The following is a 16,691-nucleotide window of genomic DNA, read 5'->3' as shown; positions in this document are numbered from 1 at the left end:
TCACAAGGTGTGAGAAAGGAGAGAGATCGAGCGGAGGGAGGAGAGAGATCGAGATTAAAGAAACACACAACGGAGGGAGGAGGGAGGAGAGAGATGGAAAACTTGCATGGTATCATTGTCTTTTATAGTGACGACAGCCTCTCTCATTCTATGCAGTGTCTCTTTCAGTAGAATATCTTTATGTACTTTAAATTCACTAAATACTAAGACTATATTAGTTAAACCGTCTTATACATGAAATTTCACTCATGAAAATATTAAAAACAACAACACATTCAAGAATTAAACAATATCATGGAGGGATTAACAAGAAGAAGTGTCTTTATACTAAACTAACACCGACCTTTTTGTCCTAAAATAATTCACTAAATACTAAGACTATATTAGTTAAATCGTCTTATACATGAAATTTCACTCATGAAAATATGAAAACAACAACACATTCAAGAATTAAATAATATCATGGAGAGATTAACAAGAAGAAGTGTCTTTATACTAAAATAACGTTGACCTTTTTGTCCTAAAATAAAATAGAATTTTGGAAATTTATTTACATAAGAGGAAAAACTATGATGTCTCTCATTAAATAATTAATAAGTAGTATGTTGGGGAGTAAGAAGGTAGCTGGTTGTGGGTATGATTAGGTAAAAATTAAATGACGAGTGGTTGAGTGGGAGAAATAGTACTATAGATCCCTTTATATTGGAGGATAAAATTTGAATCACACTATCTTATATTTTAATATATAGGATGGAGAGAGTAGTGTATTGTCTACTATATATATAAAAGTCAATTAAACATTTTTTGTGAAGCAATTATTTCGAACTATTAGATTATCTTAAAAGAGAGCGATCCTAAGAGGCCACATGTCAACTTGCGAGGACACTATTTTTCAAGTTGTAATCATCTGATCTACCTTAAAGAAAACAAAATATCTCCATTAAATACTCTCTAGAGTTTCCTAAGCCAACACATGTCAACTGGTGAACCCATTATTTTTAACCATTAGATTTGTCAACTGGTGGCACAAACTGATCGCTTCTGCTACTCCTCTGGTGAAGTGTTCTATGTTGTCTGCCTCTGAGGCAAACGGCAAACTTTGCCTCGGTGGCGAATGCTAGGAAGGATGGAGGAGCCCGCCTGACACTGAAGAATATGGAAGGAAGTGAAGCAGGGGGCGAGCCGGAAGCATAAAGTTCGAGGAGGAAGAATTAAGGTGGCCTACCATGACTCCAGCACAAAGGCCTAGGCCAACCCACGAACTATCAGGACAATGGCATGTAGACTCCCGCATAAGGAAAATAACATGTATACCCCTGTGACTTTTTTTTTGGGAATTAATACATATATTTACTTTCTTTGTCCATAATTAAAAATCACTGTTGTACAACAAAGAAAATATTTCACGATATATCTACCCAATATCATTTTTATATATTAAATTCTAAGTTTGATATCGTCTATGTGATAATAAGGAATATAGACCCAAAAAAAGCATAGAGATAAAAAAAAAAGAATGTTCTTGTCGATAATTTGAAAACATCTTACCACAGAATCGATGTGAGGTTGATACTACTACTATTTATTCTTTATTGTCACACTCTCGCTCATGGTAATGGCTAATGGGTGACCGTGTGCAACAAAATTAGGGTATATTGAGATCATATTTGGTACAATTCTAGATTCAAGATTTTTGGAAGCCAGATATTCCTAGCTTTACAAATCCACGAATCTGGATATGTGATTATATATATTGATAATATTTGAATGAATCATGTTGTTGTTAATTACATTAGAACAAATATAGAATTTTCAACCAATTTAATTTAACTTATAAAATCTAAATCTGGTGTGGGTATGAGATCTAGAGTTGTGCCATACGGGATCTGAATACCCTGACAATGAGAACATAATATGTATTCTCTTATTTATTTTGTACATACAAACTATACTACAAGAACGAGAGCTATGCACTCAGCGATGACAAACTAAAGAACAAATAACAAGTATATACACATATATAGCACATACGATGACGACGGAGAGGTATATATCTCGATGGGCTAATAATATATACACACGAGACATCAACATGCAAGATGCTTAAAGGTAGCAATGCACGAATGGATGGGATGGATTAGTGGTGGTGGTGGTGGGCATGGCGGCGGTGCTTCTTGGCTTCCTTCTTCTCGTGGTGCTCGTGGAGGGCGAATCCGGCGCTGCCGACGGCGACGGCGGCGGCGATCCCTTCCTTCATCTTGTGCGACCGCGCGTGCTCCGGGTCCTTCTTCGCCTGCTTCTTCTCATGCTGCAGCACACCATGCATACAGATGCGTCAGATCATTAGCAGTGCTACTACTAATTAATTAATTAAGATCGATCATTAGCTAGCTAGAAGCTAATTAAGTACGTAGAATCAAGAACACAATGTACGTATATGTACCATGGCGTATGCTCCGGCGGCGGCGGCGCCGAGCTTGGCGATCTGCTCCATGTGCTTGTGGTGCTTCTCCTCCTTGCGATAGTCGCCGGCGTCCTTGGGCGCCGCCCCGGCTGCTGCCATCTTCTCCTCGTTCTTGTGGTGGCCGAACATCTTGTGTACGTACGTACGGGGAAATTTAGTTAGCTAATTAACCAGGAGATCAATCGATCGATATGTAGGCAGATTGATGATGCAGGTGTGGTCGATGAGATGAGATGAGATTTTGGCAGGGGTTAAGATGAGTATATATAGGAGCAGGATGGCGCGTAAATTATTAATTGCAGGAATTAGCTACTCGGCCGTACGTTAATCCGTTGAAATGATCTTCATTTGCTTACGCGGGCAGGGCAGCCGATTCGATCGACAGTGTGGATTGGTGTATTAGTTGGTTGCTTCAGAGCGAATTATCCAATAGGATCGAAGCTTACGAGGAAGGTGCATAAAAAAACATACTAGTACTAATATTGCATTAGCTTTTTTTTTTTTATCTCTATTGCCTGGACTCTTCAGGTGGATTGAAGTACGTCTGAAACATCCATCACAAAAATTGACAGGTATAACTACCTGGTTGAAAATAGCTACTGCTGGAAATTAAAGGAAATCGGCGGCTCGACGCGGTTAAGCATCCACAGAAAAAAAAAACTGATATTATTAATTAAACTGATGTATATATACAAGGGGGAAAACAAAATTGTCCCCTTTCGTTAGAATGGATATGATGGATCGATGGCTGGGCCTGGGAGATTAAAGCACGGCCACACGTACGTACAACGTATATCTGGGCCGGCTTCCTGCTGCCTTCGTATACCCCGGCCATACGTGTTACGTGTTGTGCGCACAAAATTTGCTTGATCGCGTTTCGCGTCTATACGATGATAAGCGAGCGAGAGTCAACAGAAATGCGCGTTGCTAATTCTCGTTTAATCAATCGATTGCGTGCATGGAAAATTTCAAGTTTCAAGTTAGGAGTAATTTGCAGGCCGACATGGCCGTGTTCGATCTTGCCCGCGTTAATTAGCAAACACTATATATAAGGACAAGCATGCAGGGCCTCTCCTTCCATCCAACCATCACACACACAGTTAGCATATCAGTAGTCGTTCACAGTTAGCATATCAGTGCATCATAAACTTGACCTTGGCTCGATCGTACAATCCATCACAACTAAAGATAGTGGAAATGGGGCACCACCACAAGAACGACGACAAGGCCGCGGCGGCGGCCGGCGGCGACCACCGCAAGGAGGAGAAGCACCACAAGCACATGGAGCAGCTTGCCAAGCTCGGCACCGTCGCCGCCGGAGCATACGCCATGGTACTTACCATTTTCAACTAAAGATCGATCCTAAGTGCATCCATGAATTGTACATGTTGGTGTGCTTTTGATGCATGCATCCCAATGTCAGTTTCTTAACTTGTGATTTGATGATGCGTGTGTGGGTGCAGCACGAGAAGCACAAGGCGAAGAAGGAACCGGAGAATGCGCGGTCGCACAGGGTGAAGGAGGAGATCGCCGCCACCATCGCCGCCGGCAGCGTCGGCCTCGCCGTCCACGAGCATCACAAGAAGGAAGCAAAGAAGCATGGCCATCACCATTAGCTACCTACCCTATCACTACTTACTGGACTAGCGTGTCTATTTATTTGATTATTACCATGCATGTACTCTTAGCTAGCATATCGGCTGTATTTTTGTCGACGGATACATGTACATCATCTATCTATTTTTCTTAATAATAATGTGATTTATTGTGTTACAGTTAATGCATGCGCTCATGCCATTGCGCAGGAACAGCTAAACTTTAGGCAGTAGAATCTTCTCCCGCAAAAAACAGTACTCAATGATTTAGTAGCCCTCGGAAAAATTACACACGTTGCAACAAATAAACGAGGAAAATATATACTGCAAACTACATATACAATAACATGGAAACTACCATTGGATCGAAAAATAAACGTCTAATATTCGTTCACATCATCACGAGAAAAATTTTTACACATACCCCTATTTTTCGACCCGACGATAGCTTTCAAGTTTCCACTGCATATGTGGTTTCCACCATACATTATCCCAATAAACATGCAGCACCCAAACCAAAGCCGTCACTACCATGCGGCTGTGTTTTTTCCATTCAGTTCCCAACTCACCTTCCTTGTTTTCTATGCGCACGCTTTTCAAACTTCTAAACGGTACGTTTTTTTTACAGAAATTTTTATCCGAAAGTTGCTTTAAGAAAATCATATTAATCCATTTTTTTTAAAATAGTAAATACTTAATTAATCATTAGAAAATGTGCCACTAAGCTTTGCATGGGCGGGAGGTGAGTTCCCAACCTCACCTTCCGAACACAGCCGCTTGCGTGTGCGGTAGTCTTCTTGCAAACGCGATCAAACATTAAATTGCACATCAAAACAGCGCCCACCATTGCCCACCCTTAAGAGAAGTAAACACAACATCGAACCAGCAAGGATCAAACATAAGTCGGAACTTCTTCGAACGATAACAGTATTAAGAACAAGTGTCACCACAGAATATTCAGGTTCGGAATGCAGAGTCACGAAGTTAGAACAGATAATACTGAAGAGCTACATAACCAATGCCAACAAGAGTCTGAGTAGACAACTACAGATCACAGACTAGACTCCACTGGTAATCTAGATTAACTGGAAAGCTTTTAAGCAGAGTTCTCTTCATCCCCTCAAACCAACCGCTTGAGCTCTCAGAAAGACACAAGCACAGGCAAACGATAGTGATAGTCAAGAAACAAAAGAAGTTTTACCTGCCAGGAACGCAATGTCAGGAGTTCTACCTGCGCCTCGGGGAAGGTGAGCTGCTGCTCCGGCTGTCGCTAGAGATGCTTCTTCCTCTACGATGCCTGAAAAACATTTGCGTATTTTACACTAGAATATCTAGACAACGCAAATTGCATGAGAATAAATGCAAAACATTAGGTGACATGTTACCTTGGGGGGGTGCGGCTCCTTGATACCCTTCTTGGTCCCTATTCAAGGAAAAAACATATTAGCATATAACCACATTCTATGATCAGAATATATTAAATAATTGCACAACCAAGAGCAGAAGCAAACATCAGAGGATACTCCCTCCGTCCCAAATAAGGTTATCATTATTTGAATGAAAGTCAATCTTTGTAACTTTTGAATAATAGTTAAGCTACCAAAATATATGCTTCGTGTCACGCATGTGATATCATTAGATTCGTATTTGATAGTACTTTTATGTGATTTTAATTTTGTAGTAGTTTATAATATACTATAAACAAAATTAATGGTCAAAGCTCTACGCTGAAGACTGTAAAAAACTTATACGCCTTATAGTTTGAGACAGAGGGAGCAGACATTCTCTATACAAGTCTACGAATAACACAGCAGGTTCAGCATTTACCTTTCTTGGAGGACTGGGTGATCGAGAATACGATGAATCAGACCTTCCACGCCTCAATGGAGGTCCTCGCCTGCTGCCGGAGAGAATTAGAATACAGTATCAAAGAGACGTCTATTGAAGATTTTAGAGGCAGTATGCACACATGTATGCGAGTGAATTTTATTACCTTCGAGGAGAAATTGATCTGGAACGTGAATGAGGGGGACGACGAGGCGGGGGAGAACGGCTATGACGACGTGGAGGTGGTAGCCTTCTTCCAGGAGGGCTTCTTGGCCGCCTTGGGGGTGGTGGTGGTGACCTGGAGAAAAGAAAAAAAATATAACAATGGTTACAGTTGGAAATGAGAAGGGCACACACTTTTCAGACAAAACAGAAATAACAGATCCAACACATAATATGGGTGAAACAAGTGAAGGAACATGCACATGTAAGTTTTAATTTATATAGTGTATTATATTACTGGATGAGACAGGCCGATTACATAAAGCATATTCACAATAGCCAAGATTAAAGTGACTCACCGCCGTCTAATGGGCCCAGGGGAGCGTCTGCGTGGTGATGGGCTTCCACGAAGCCTCCTAGGTGAAGGACTGTTGTTGTGAGAATAGTGTCAGGAATTCCAGTCACAATACCCAAGATATATATGAAAGAAATCGAGACATTGCTCACCGCATTGGTGATCTACGCCTTCTAGGTGGTGGAGAGGGAGAACGCCTTCTCACTGGAGATCCTGGTCTCCGACGAGGAGGTGTGTCGCCACGCCTGACAGGCGAAGCATCTGCTCGACGACGAATAGGTGGAGAATCAGGACGACGCCTAGGAGATGGATCAGGTTGCCGCCTGGGAGATTCAACCCTTCGGTTTGGAGGAGTTCTTTTGCGTGGAGGTGAAGCTGGATTCCTTCGTGGGGATGCTGTTGACAAGGTGGTATGTTATTAAATCATCGAAACTAATAACATGGACCCGCAAACTTAAATCTAGATTGAGCAAAAGCAACAATCAGAAGATAGAAGTGCCTACGAAAGAACCAGAATACCAAGCTACTAATACCATCCATCTGACAAAATCACACTGTGCTTTAGAAGCTTACGTTCCCTGCGCTGCTGCACATCCTTTTCAGCACTAGGAGCGCCTTTCTCATTATGAGGAACATCTCTTTTTGGGGGAGGGGGAGGCGCCTTCATTGGTGAAGAAGCCCTTTGCCGTGGTGCAAGTGTGAATCTCAACTTCACAACATTCCCATCAATTTGACCCTGCACATGTTTCAGCTTTGAAGTCAGTGATCACTTGTTTATCAAACAAACCAAACAAAAACACAGGGCAGAAAACATACGCCGTCCATGTAAAGAAGAGCTTTCTCAGCATCAGTTCTCTTCTTGAACTCAATATATCCATACCCACGAGGAAGGTTGACCTAAATAAGAACACGATGAGTATTGATGCCAACAGGAGGTTCCTCCGGTAATGTGAATGAAATGCAACCCATTAACTTACCATTCGATCCATGGATAGCTCCACGTTAACCACTTCACCAAAGTTTCCTGAAAGACAAAGGCTAGTCAGCCAAATATTTCTGGTGGTGTTCATACAGAATAACTGAAAAACGAAGCGATGCTATCATGCTTTGTTTCTGCAAACAGCCAACCATGACATCATGCAGCAGTACTTGTAATGGTTATAGTGAAAATAGATCTCTAATTATCATGGGGTTACTAGGAGTTCAACTGTGGTTGTCAACCTGCAGCCCAAGGATGATTTGCTGGTCCAGGAGGGGCATAATGCTATGCACAATGAACCAAGCAGCACAAACTACCGAAATGAGGCGGATCTGATGCAAAGCTAACAAGGCATCCAGCACAACCAGTGCATAGCAATAAGCACAGAGAGGACAGCATCCAGGAGAAAGTGTAGTGTGCCTAGGGGCTAGGAGTAATAACTGAAATTTATAGTTTAGATTAACTATTTGCATGTTTTACCAGGACATGGAATCAAGAGTAGACTCAATATATAGCAAGATTGCAAGAAAAACACCAATACGAATCTACCAGCAAAAAGGCCAGTGTGATTAGCACTTGACCAACCTTACAACTGGATACTCTCTCAATGCAGGGTTCAGGTAAAAAACATAAACCACAGAGCATACATTAGATATTTAAACACACACAAAATGCACAATGCCAACAGTTCTAACAGAGTTTGTAAGGACATGAGCTAGCTTATCTCAGTTAACTATCAGAAAAGGAAAATATTTTCAATGCAAAGATAAAATTAAATTTGCCCTCAAATGCAGAGTAATAGTATCCAGCTCCCAACAAGAAATCACATTGACACTAAACTTCCAGTAGGAATTATTCACATGAAAATCTAAGGACAAACTCACCGAATATCTCTTTCAAATGAGCTTCATTAACATTCCTGGACAAATGATCAATGTGGAGAACAACTGATTCAGGAGCAGGAGATGCTTTCCTGAAAAAATAAATAACCACTATTCAATATTGTAGGATGGAGAGGACAAGAGAACAGCGCATGTTGTAATGTTGTTGGTTTCAGAATAAGGCATAATTTTTTTAGCAAAATAAAAAAGAGGGACCATAAATCACAATTGAAACATGACGAGCAAATAGCAACATAGAAGCCAAATAACAAAAAGTATCAGAAGCTACAGCTATTTGTAATTTGTTAACCAAGGAGTTCAAAGCTCGAAACACGATAGATATTACGACGAAAAAATATTGATGCCCAACAATTAATATTATATGCATACTATTATAGTTGTTTCTGAATAAATACTTCAAGTCAGATAAAACATTAGCAAGCTCAAACTTCAAACAGCATGTCTATAAACATATAAGCATTAAAGCAGTGTATAACTGAACCTAGGAGGTGAAGCCTTTTTAGGTGGTGGTGGTGATGGTGAACGCCCTTTCTTTGATGGCGATCCTCTCTTAGCAGGGGATGAAGGAGATCGACCTCTCCGTGCCCCAGGTGAGCTGCACATATAATATCACCCATATGTAAGTGAGGGAGAACAAAGATGAAAAGCAAATTAAATTGAAAACCACCAATGATCCAGGTTAATGAAAGCAGAAAGCATGAAGGGTACTCAAGTATCTTAGTGCACACTCTAATGGAATCAAAGTAACAACAATGAAAGGAAATGAAAGCAGAAACAAGAACAAAAAACATGAGGCGAAATGAATTCACATACAAGGAGATAAGTTTCAGAAAGATAAGTTTCCTATGTAACCTATGTATTATAGAGCAAGTCTACTGCAGGGGGTACAAGACTGTACTGTCATTCATTGTAATAAAACATTCCCTCAGTTACATAGTGGTTGCTCGTAGTCTTCGGAGACACGGTTTCGTGATGTTTGGACATGATGGAAATCAAGACTAAGCCAATCTTAAATGGTTAAACTACGCCTATACTGTTTGACGCATACGCAACAGAATAAATACCTCTAATCCTCTATGTACATACACATATTGCAATATGTACCTAGAAAAATTGGGTCTAAACAATGTCCAATACCATCTTCAACTGCCTAAACAGGTCTAAGGAATAACTAACTACCAAAGCTACTATTGAGCTCCTGTTGTTTTTACAAAAGATATGCAGAAATTACTAAATCTAACACAATGCTAAAAACTAAAAAAAAACACTATCGTACTTGACGGCACCATCGATTGCGCAGAACAAAAATCCAAACCTAAAACACCCCCAGACCGAGAGCGGCAGCGTGCATTCGCAGCTCTGAACAAAGCACGCCCAGAATACAAATCTAAAGACGTAAGCAGATGGCATCGCGGGGGGGAGGCGGGGGGTCTCACCTGGCCTTGGCAGCGGGTGGGGAGCGGCTCCGTGAAGGGGACGACGACGACGAGAAGGAGCGGGAGCGGGAGCGCGACCGGGAGGAGCCGGAGCCCGAGGAGGCGGAGCGGGACGGCGAGCGAGAGGAGGATCCCGAGGAGGAGCGCGAGGCGGAGCGGCCGCGGCGCGGCTTCGCCATCGTCTCCGGCGGCGGAGGCGACCGATGGGCGGGTTTGGGGGCTAGGGTTTTGGTCGGGGGTCGTCCGAGGGAGGGGAGATAGCCAGATGGCTGATGCGTTGTTTATCAACTCGGGCCCAAGCTTCTACTGGGCCCACCTGCAGCAACTCAAGAAAGTTCGTGGGCGTATTTGCTTTTCGCTTGGATTTTTGTAGGGACCTGCTTAGAAAAAGTTCGCGAGGTTGAATTTTGCGCAAATTTTACAAAGGGCCTGTTTAATTCCTTGGCAAAAATTTTCACCCTGTCATATTTTGAATATTTAGACACATGTATAGAGTATTAAATATAAACGAAAAAAATAACTAATTACACAGATTGCGTGTAAATTGCTAGACGAATCTTTTAAACTTAATTGCTCCATGATTTGACAATGTGGTGTTATAGTAAACATTTGCTAATGACGGATTAATTAGGCTTAATAAATTCATCTCGCAGCTTATAGGCGGAATATGTAATTTGTTTAAATACAGGCAAAGTTTAGCAGACAATCTTGGAAAAAGAATCTCATATTCCTAACTGAATGTGCTCACTTTTGAAAAACAAATAAGCAACGTTTTAGAATCGCATGTTCTTAACCTACGTCTACTCCATTAAATAAACAGATCTATTAATTGTAGGCATTGCCGATACATTACACTTCTGTAAAGTATGACAACGCGGTAAGTCTGATTTGAATTTTTGAACTTAGAAAATATACCTTTTCATTTTGGCTAAATAAATTGGGTACAACACACACATTCTTGATTCTTGTCGACCTGGAGCTAAGGAAGATCACTTGCTAGTAGAGTAGTAGACGCCAATGTTTGATCAGAATATACAATTGCTGGCATCGTTAACTTTCAATTCAGAAGTAAAGCCATCTTTCTTTCTTCAGTTTCTACAGACACTATCAAAGTACATAATACGGTGAAATTATACACATTTCAAAAACACTCCATGAATCATGATCTTACTCTGCCTTCATTTTCTCACTTATGAGCTAACACCTTTCAAAAATCTTGTAGAGTTTCTCCAAGGAAGCAACCTGCATAATAAGTTCAAAATCAAACTCAGAAATTAGCAGATGTTATCAACTTATCATCAGTAATTGTGATTCGTAATTCTACTTGTTAGAACATATATTCATTTCATTTCTTTTTATGTTTTAAGTTGCCTACAGAAAACTAGATGATCTTTTTAAAGTACCGTTACAAGTATGTGGCCTGGACTTCAAGACATTGCTGCTTCTAAAGTATCATTTTTCTGTTTGTGCAGCTAAAATTTAAATATTTTCCAATTTAATTTCTACTCCCTCCATCCAAGGTAGGCATATTTTGGGATGGAGGGAGTATCAAATAATTCACAACACCATTAGGTTTTTGAACAATATAATGCCAATGCTTGGAACAGTAAGCATAAAATTGTAGAAGCATGATAAGAAAATTAGGATGCCAAAATGAGCTTTTAATTTTAAAAGTAAAGTTTCAGTGGTTAAGCCATATCTATTTTAATTCAAAAAATAGAAGCACATATGTTTACTAAAGATCAGAAGGAACCTGCACAAACGTTCCATCTGTTGCCATTGACTTCGGGGGCTTGAGGAAAAGTCGCATGGATGGAAACAAGACATGCTGAATGGTCCACTCACGTTGGGCCCATGCTACTTCTGCTTCCGCAAGTAGTTCTTGATCAACGTCATTTTCATCTGTAGTGCAGTTGGTATTTAGAACCACTAGCAGTTAACTTTGAATCAAAAACACATAAACTCAATGCTACAATTGACCATGAATATCTAGCTGTAGCATCACATGCAATGGAATCTTGTTAGATATGTTGTCAAATCCCATGCCATGCTATCTGACTGGGGGAAAATCCGTGTGCAGTTTGTCTACTAAGGTTACAGTTTGGCATATCTGTTCCGTACACACTTCAATGGTTCTAAAATACAAATATCAAGTATGCAAAGAGCTCACCTGATATTAGATCATTCTCAGCATGTTCATCAGCCGTTGAATCTCTATTTTTCTTGTATAAATGAATGCCATTCCCAGATGGATTTGGAAGGATTGGAGGATGAAGTGCATAGAAGTTTCCTACAGCAGCAGCTACTGTTCTGAAGCACTCTTTCTCATCATCCCAAGTAACCTGTTATATGACAGTAATTACAATTAACAATAAATAAAGATAGCCAGAATTGAAGGAACTAGTGTAGTCAAGCAAAATATTTCATGAACAAACACCTCTGGAGACTGAAATTAAGAGAGAAATAAGAATGGTATAACCTAAGAAAAAAGAGTTACTTCTGGATTCAATAGGTAGTTAGAAACCATGTCCAAATTTAAATTAGTGAAAGAAGAAACCTACATCATTTCCTAACGCCAACACAAATTCTGGAAGACGGTCCATATCAGGGGTGTACTGGTCCAGTACAACAGGAAGTCTTGTCAATTTGCCATCTTGATCAATGTGAATAGAAAAGTACTCATTAATCATCTCAGCATTTTCTTTTAGTATCTCAGTGTTTACCTGCAAACAAATAAATAATACATCATTAAATTATGTTGACTGCACCAAAAGTCCAAAGTAAAAACAGCGTGCAGATGGACAAAACAAAATTCGTCACAAGACTAACAAAACCTCAAGCAGTTGAGAAAATAGCTTACTTCTGCAATCTCCAGTTTCTCATCATCCTTTTCATCACTCATCAATTCATCGTCTTTCAGTGCCATCACCAGCAACTCCTGAAGTGGAGCTGGTTCACTGAGCTGAATAGCATTGAAGTTCCCAAAACGGCACAAAGCTTGCTGGTACATAAGTTCTTTACTGCATAACAGTGAATATACATAAGAAAAAAATACCAGAGTGGTTTACCACAGGGACAAAATTAATGCAATAGAGGTCGGTAGTTGCGAGAGGGCAGTTGTATATGATATGCATTAGACAGCAGTTTGATTATGGTGCGCTGAATAAAACTGTGATTCTGGTCATGTCAGATATTCTAAATTTATATGACAGAAAAGGCATAGAACACTAGTCAAAATGGAAATGGTGAAAATCAATGCACTGTTAAATTTACCTAATATTTACCACATTTACAAGGTATAAGCGGGTATTGTGTTGTATCAAAGCAAAGGCTTCATCGGCAAGTCCAACATATGTGCAGTTCTTGACAATGTCCAAAAGGCCTGAAGAAAAAATAAATAATTAGTCTAGAACAATGGAGGCAGGCACTGCAACAGGCACCGGGGAGTAAGATGAGCTTACCAGGATGGAAGCTAGAATCTATTTCCACAAGGAGCTCATGACGGCTTGACAAATCACCAGCATCTTTTTGGTTTCTCCTTGATCTTACAACATTTCTTGGAGAACATTGTACAAGTAGAACAGGACAAACCCAGTGAAAATCAATGAATTAAGATAATCCTTCTCACATCTTTAAATGGATTGTCTGAATTTTAGCAACCAATGTAATAAATAAATAAATTTCCAGCACTTCCAACTAAACCAGAGTAATGTAATCACCAAATTCCTCACATGAGGATGCATAGTGCACGTAAATAATTTCAGGTTCAGGGAACACAAATATAACTGAACAGAACAGAGAATATGAAAACGGTGAACAGTTAATAGCTTGCTAACAAAGCCCATACCTTACAGATACAAGATCAAATTTCTTTTCAAGATTTGAAGATTGCCCGTGCCAGTAGGTGTGCAATCTTCCAGATGGATTGCGTGGATCTGTTCTGACCATTTGGCTCACAGGAATTTTTTGAGATTTTGTTCCTGCAGTAAGAGATGGCTGGGTAAGGAGGCAAACTACTAATAACTTCATAGTTGAATATCCACCGTAAACTAATGTGCTAGTAGCACATGCCATATTTTTTACAAATTACAACGCTGTAGCTCAAAAAGGAATTGATCTAAAAGTATTTTACCCAATATAATAAATGTTGAATAGATCTTACATACCAGAACCCATACTGGCCTCAGAAACCTTATCCTTTTGTGGGTTAGCTTGAGCAATCCCTGATAAGTTTAATGCCTGCAATGTACATGGAGCAGCATTGATGGGGACAAAGTTCGCATCATCATGAAAAATGCATTTGTAAATATTTTTGATGATGAAGGTAAAGTTTATCTGCAATTCAATAATTGGAACTTAATGCCACAAGTTGATAATAAGCAAGTAATGTTTTTATTTCAAAGTATATTGTACTGGAGTTACATATATTAAAGATTATAAAATCCAGTATGCATGCATACAAACACCACTGGCACACCAGACACCATTTCACGAACACAAGGGAAGCTTTATTCAATCTAAGCTTTTCTTTTTCATAGAGGACCATCTAGTGACAGATCCTTTTCTTACGCGAAAGTTTTGATGAAAATTAGCATGAATTTCACTATTCCAGCATAGTACTTGCAAGTATTTAGGAATGTTTATAAGTTAACGCAGTCATGCAGCTTGGAAGATTGCAACAGATACATTGTCCCCGAAAATAATGACCAGTCACACAATGAAAACTAAACAAACATACAGAACGAAAGTAACCCACAAGAAAACTTAACAGTTTATCACCCACAATAGCCTCATCATACTGATTTGGGTAGTACAAATGCATTGAAGGGAAATAAATGATGTATGCAATACAAATGCAGATATATAGTGTAAAATAAACCTGAAGTACCTGAGTTTGGAATATCCTGGTTGTATTAGAATTCATCAGTTTTTCCTCAATAGCATTTCTTATTGTTTCAATAATACGCTCTTGATTCAAAAGGCTAACCTGCAAGACAAAAGGGATCACCAAAAAGGCAATTTAGTGTTCTCTTAGTGGAAAATTGCAGTGCTCAAAATCTGAAAGAATAATTAGAAGTGTCCTCTTGAAAAATTCTTCCAAGGATGTGGGTCACAATATACCTCTTTCTTGGTTGGGTGTATATTAACATCCACGTGTTCTGATGGAAGATGTATGGACATGTATATGAAAGGTTTGGATGCTTGAGGCAATGTTGCAGAGTACACGAATTCAATAGCTCTTTTCAAAGCAGTACAGTCTACAAGCCTATCTGAAACATATATATGAAGACAATTAATTGCTAAACCACAGAAACATATGTGACCGTAAAGAAGAGCTGTAAACTATGGTTAACCATAGATTTTGGGGGATTTATGCAGTTTCATATCAATGGGTATATAGATTTATTCCCTAGAAATTAACCACTTTTGACAATAATAACTCAGTTAAATGAACAGAAGCCAACCAACTTGCCAAACCTAACCACAAGCATTATCTACATGGGAAGTAGTGCACATAAGTTCTTATGTTTATATTAAACCATTAGCATCTAGAGTTTCACACATTCCAGTGAATGGAAACTATCTTTTGTACCATTTATGAAAAGAATCATTGTAATCTTCTTTGCCACATAATTTGCATTTGAGATGTAACCATCCATCTTGAAGATTGAATCTGCAGCATCCTCATCTGAAACCTTTATTTCTATGAGATCACGAACGACAGAAGCCCCATAGACACTCCTGATAGCATCTAACCTTGAGGATGTACTTGCACTATGAACATCTGCTCTATTGGCTCCATGCTGTGACATAATGGGAGGAAAATGTCAACCTCTTCAAGTCGATGAGATAACACAAGACACCATATTCACCTTTCTGCAAGAGAAGGTAACGTTGATGTGATGGACTGCAAACCGACTGATGAAGTCTACGATCTTGGGGTAGTCATCATTGGAGTTCTGCAATGTTTTCTTGCGGGCTACCATGTTGTAAAATAGATTTTCAACCTGCAGAGAACCTTCTGTTGGTTACACAGAACAATACATTTCCAACTAATACAGCAAAAATTTACTTCATGCAAACTCAGTCGACTGACCATGACTTGAGTTCCTTTCACCGCAGCGCAAGGCTTAGGCTCATTCTCCATTACACCATCTCTGTAAGAAACCCTGGTACAAAATATGATATCACTCAATTAAAAACAACTTTAGCTTCGCGCACAAAAGTCCGAATCTGTTCAATGACTGACCTGTAGCCGTGCAATTGGCCTTCTGTTATCGTTGTCACGGTAACATGGCCAACATAAGTCATACTAGCCAAAGCCTCCCCTCTGAACCCCATCGATTTTATGGTCTGCAGATCCTCGTATGCAGATAACTTTGAGGTAGTATGCCTTTCGCACAATATTGCCAAATCCTCAAACTGTCAAATAAACAAAATTAGCTAAAACCATTCCTACCATTAGCGACATTGATTAGGGTTTAGGAGATGGAGAGTTGGGCGGTGAGGGTTTAAGAGATTGGGGGGATTGGTTTGGAAGTGTACCCTGATGCCATGGCCGTCATCGGAGACCTGGATGAGCTTGAGGCCACCGTCCTTCACCGCAACGGAGACGCTGGAGGCGCCAGCGTCGAGGCTGTTCTCGATGAGCTCCTTCACCGCCGACGACGGCCGCTGGATCACCTCCCCCGCCGCGATGCGGTTCACCACCGACTCCTCCAACCTCCGGATGCGGGGCGGCTCCCCGGCGCACCCACCTCCGCGCGGCGAAGGCTCGTCCATGCCCCGCCCTGCTCGATCTCTCGTCACGGCGGTTGGCCGGCGGCGAGGCGAGGGCAGCGATGTGGTCGGGACTCACTCGCTCGAGCGGAGGAGAGGAGACTGCAAAATGTGAAGAGGGACAATTCTAGGAAGTAAATTGTAAATGTTACACTATAGTACTCCTTCAATTTTTGTTTGTATTGTTTGGC

General features: G+C 40.3%; 4 protein-coding genes across 6 annotated transcripts; 1 reads left to right on the top strand and 3 right to left on the bottom strand.

The window, feature by feature from the left end:
- Positions 1-1,870: 1,870 nt before the first annotated feature.
- On the bottom strand, positions 1,871-2,705 carry LOC127759148 (abscisic stress-ripening protein 2-like). Its single transcript, XM_052283961.1, has 2 exons — positions 2,444-2,705; positions 1,871-2,308 (listed from the first exon to the last, which is right to left on the bottom strand). The coding sequence occupies exons 1-2, from the start codon at positions 2,591-2,593 to the stop codon at positions 2,138-2,140; spliced, it is 321 nt and encodes a 106-aa protein (XP_052139921.1). The 5' UTR covers positions 2,594-2,705; the 3' UTR covers positions 1,871-2,137.
- An 828-nt stretch (positions 2,706-3,533) lies between these two features.
- On the top strand, positions 3,534-4,239 carry LOC127784326 (abscisic stress-ripening protein 3-like). Its single transcript, XM_052311557.1, has 2 exons — positions 3,534-3,796; positions 3,928-4,239. Exons 1-2 carry the CDS (start codon positions 3,662-3,664, stop codon positions 4,078-4,080), a joined length of 288 nt encoding a protein of 95 aa, XP_052167517.1. The 5' UTR covers positions 3,534-3,661; the 3' UTR covers positions 4,081-4,239.
- A 719-nt stretch (positions 4,240-4,958) lies between these two features.
- Positions 4,959-9,994, bottom strand: LOC127784292 (serine/arginine-rich splicing factor SR45-like). 3 transcript variants are annotated; one of them, XM_052311516.1, is made up of 12 exons: positions 9,721-9,994; positions 8,766-8,879; positions 8,267-8,355; positions 7,381-7,427; positions 7,220-7,300; positions 6,977-7,139; positions 6,556-6,799; positions 6,408-6,464; positions 6,053-6,184; positions 5,887-5,959; positions 5,445-5,482; positions 4,959-5,356 (listed from the first exon to the last, which is right to left on the bottom strand). In XM_052311516.1, the coding sequence occupies exons 1-12, from the start codon at positions 9,897-9,899 to the stop codon at positions 5,287-5,289; spliced, it is 1,287 nt and encodes a 428-aa protein (XP_052167476.1). In that variant the 5' UTR covers positions 9,900-9,994; the 3' UTR covers positions 4,959-5,286. The 3 variants fall into 3 exon arrangements, with proteins under 3 accessions (XP_052167476.1, XP_052167459.1, XP_052167467.1); XM_052311499.1 differs by having other exon boundaries at positions 6,408-6,476; positions 9,721-9,992; XM_052311507.1 differs by having other exon boundaries at positions 5,887-5,956; positions 6,408-6,476; positions 9,721-9,992.
- A 702-nt stretch (positions 9,995-10,696) lies between these two features.
- Positions 10,697-16,596, bottom strand: LOC127784275 (DNA mismatch repair protein MLH1). Its single transcript, XM_052311478.1, has 16 exons — positions 16,267-16,596; positions 15,971-16,143; positions 15,818-15,890; positions 15,594-15,728; positions 15,314-15,524; positions 14,842-14,990; positions 14,609-14,707; positions 13,887-13,959; positions 13,568-13,700; positions 13,182-13,276; positions 12,994-13,102; positions 12,581-12,740; positions 12,282-12,443; positions 11,891-12,062; positions 11,474-11,622; positions 10,697-10,962 (listed from the first exon to the last, which is right to left on the bottom strand). The coding sequence occupies exons 1-16, from the start codon at positions 16,501-16,503 to the stop codon at positions 10,918-10,920; spliced, it is 2,175 nt and encodes a 724-aa protein (XP_052167438.1). The 5' UTR covers positions 16,504-16,596; the 3' UTR covers positions 10,697-10,917.
- Positions 16,597-16,691: the final 95 nt, after the last annotated feature.

This window comes from Oryza glaberrima, chromosome 1, assembly GCF_000147395.1.
Source record: "Oryza glaberrima chromosome 1, OglaRS2, whole genome shotgun sequence".
Classification (NCBI taxonomy): domain Eukaryota; kingdom Viridiplantae; phylum Streptophyta; class Magnoliopsida; order Poales; family Poaceae; genus Oryza; species Oryza glaberrima.
The sequence above is the reverse complement of the archived record's forward strand: the minus strand, read 5'-3'. Positions and strand labels throughout refer to the sequence as shown.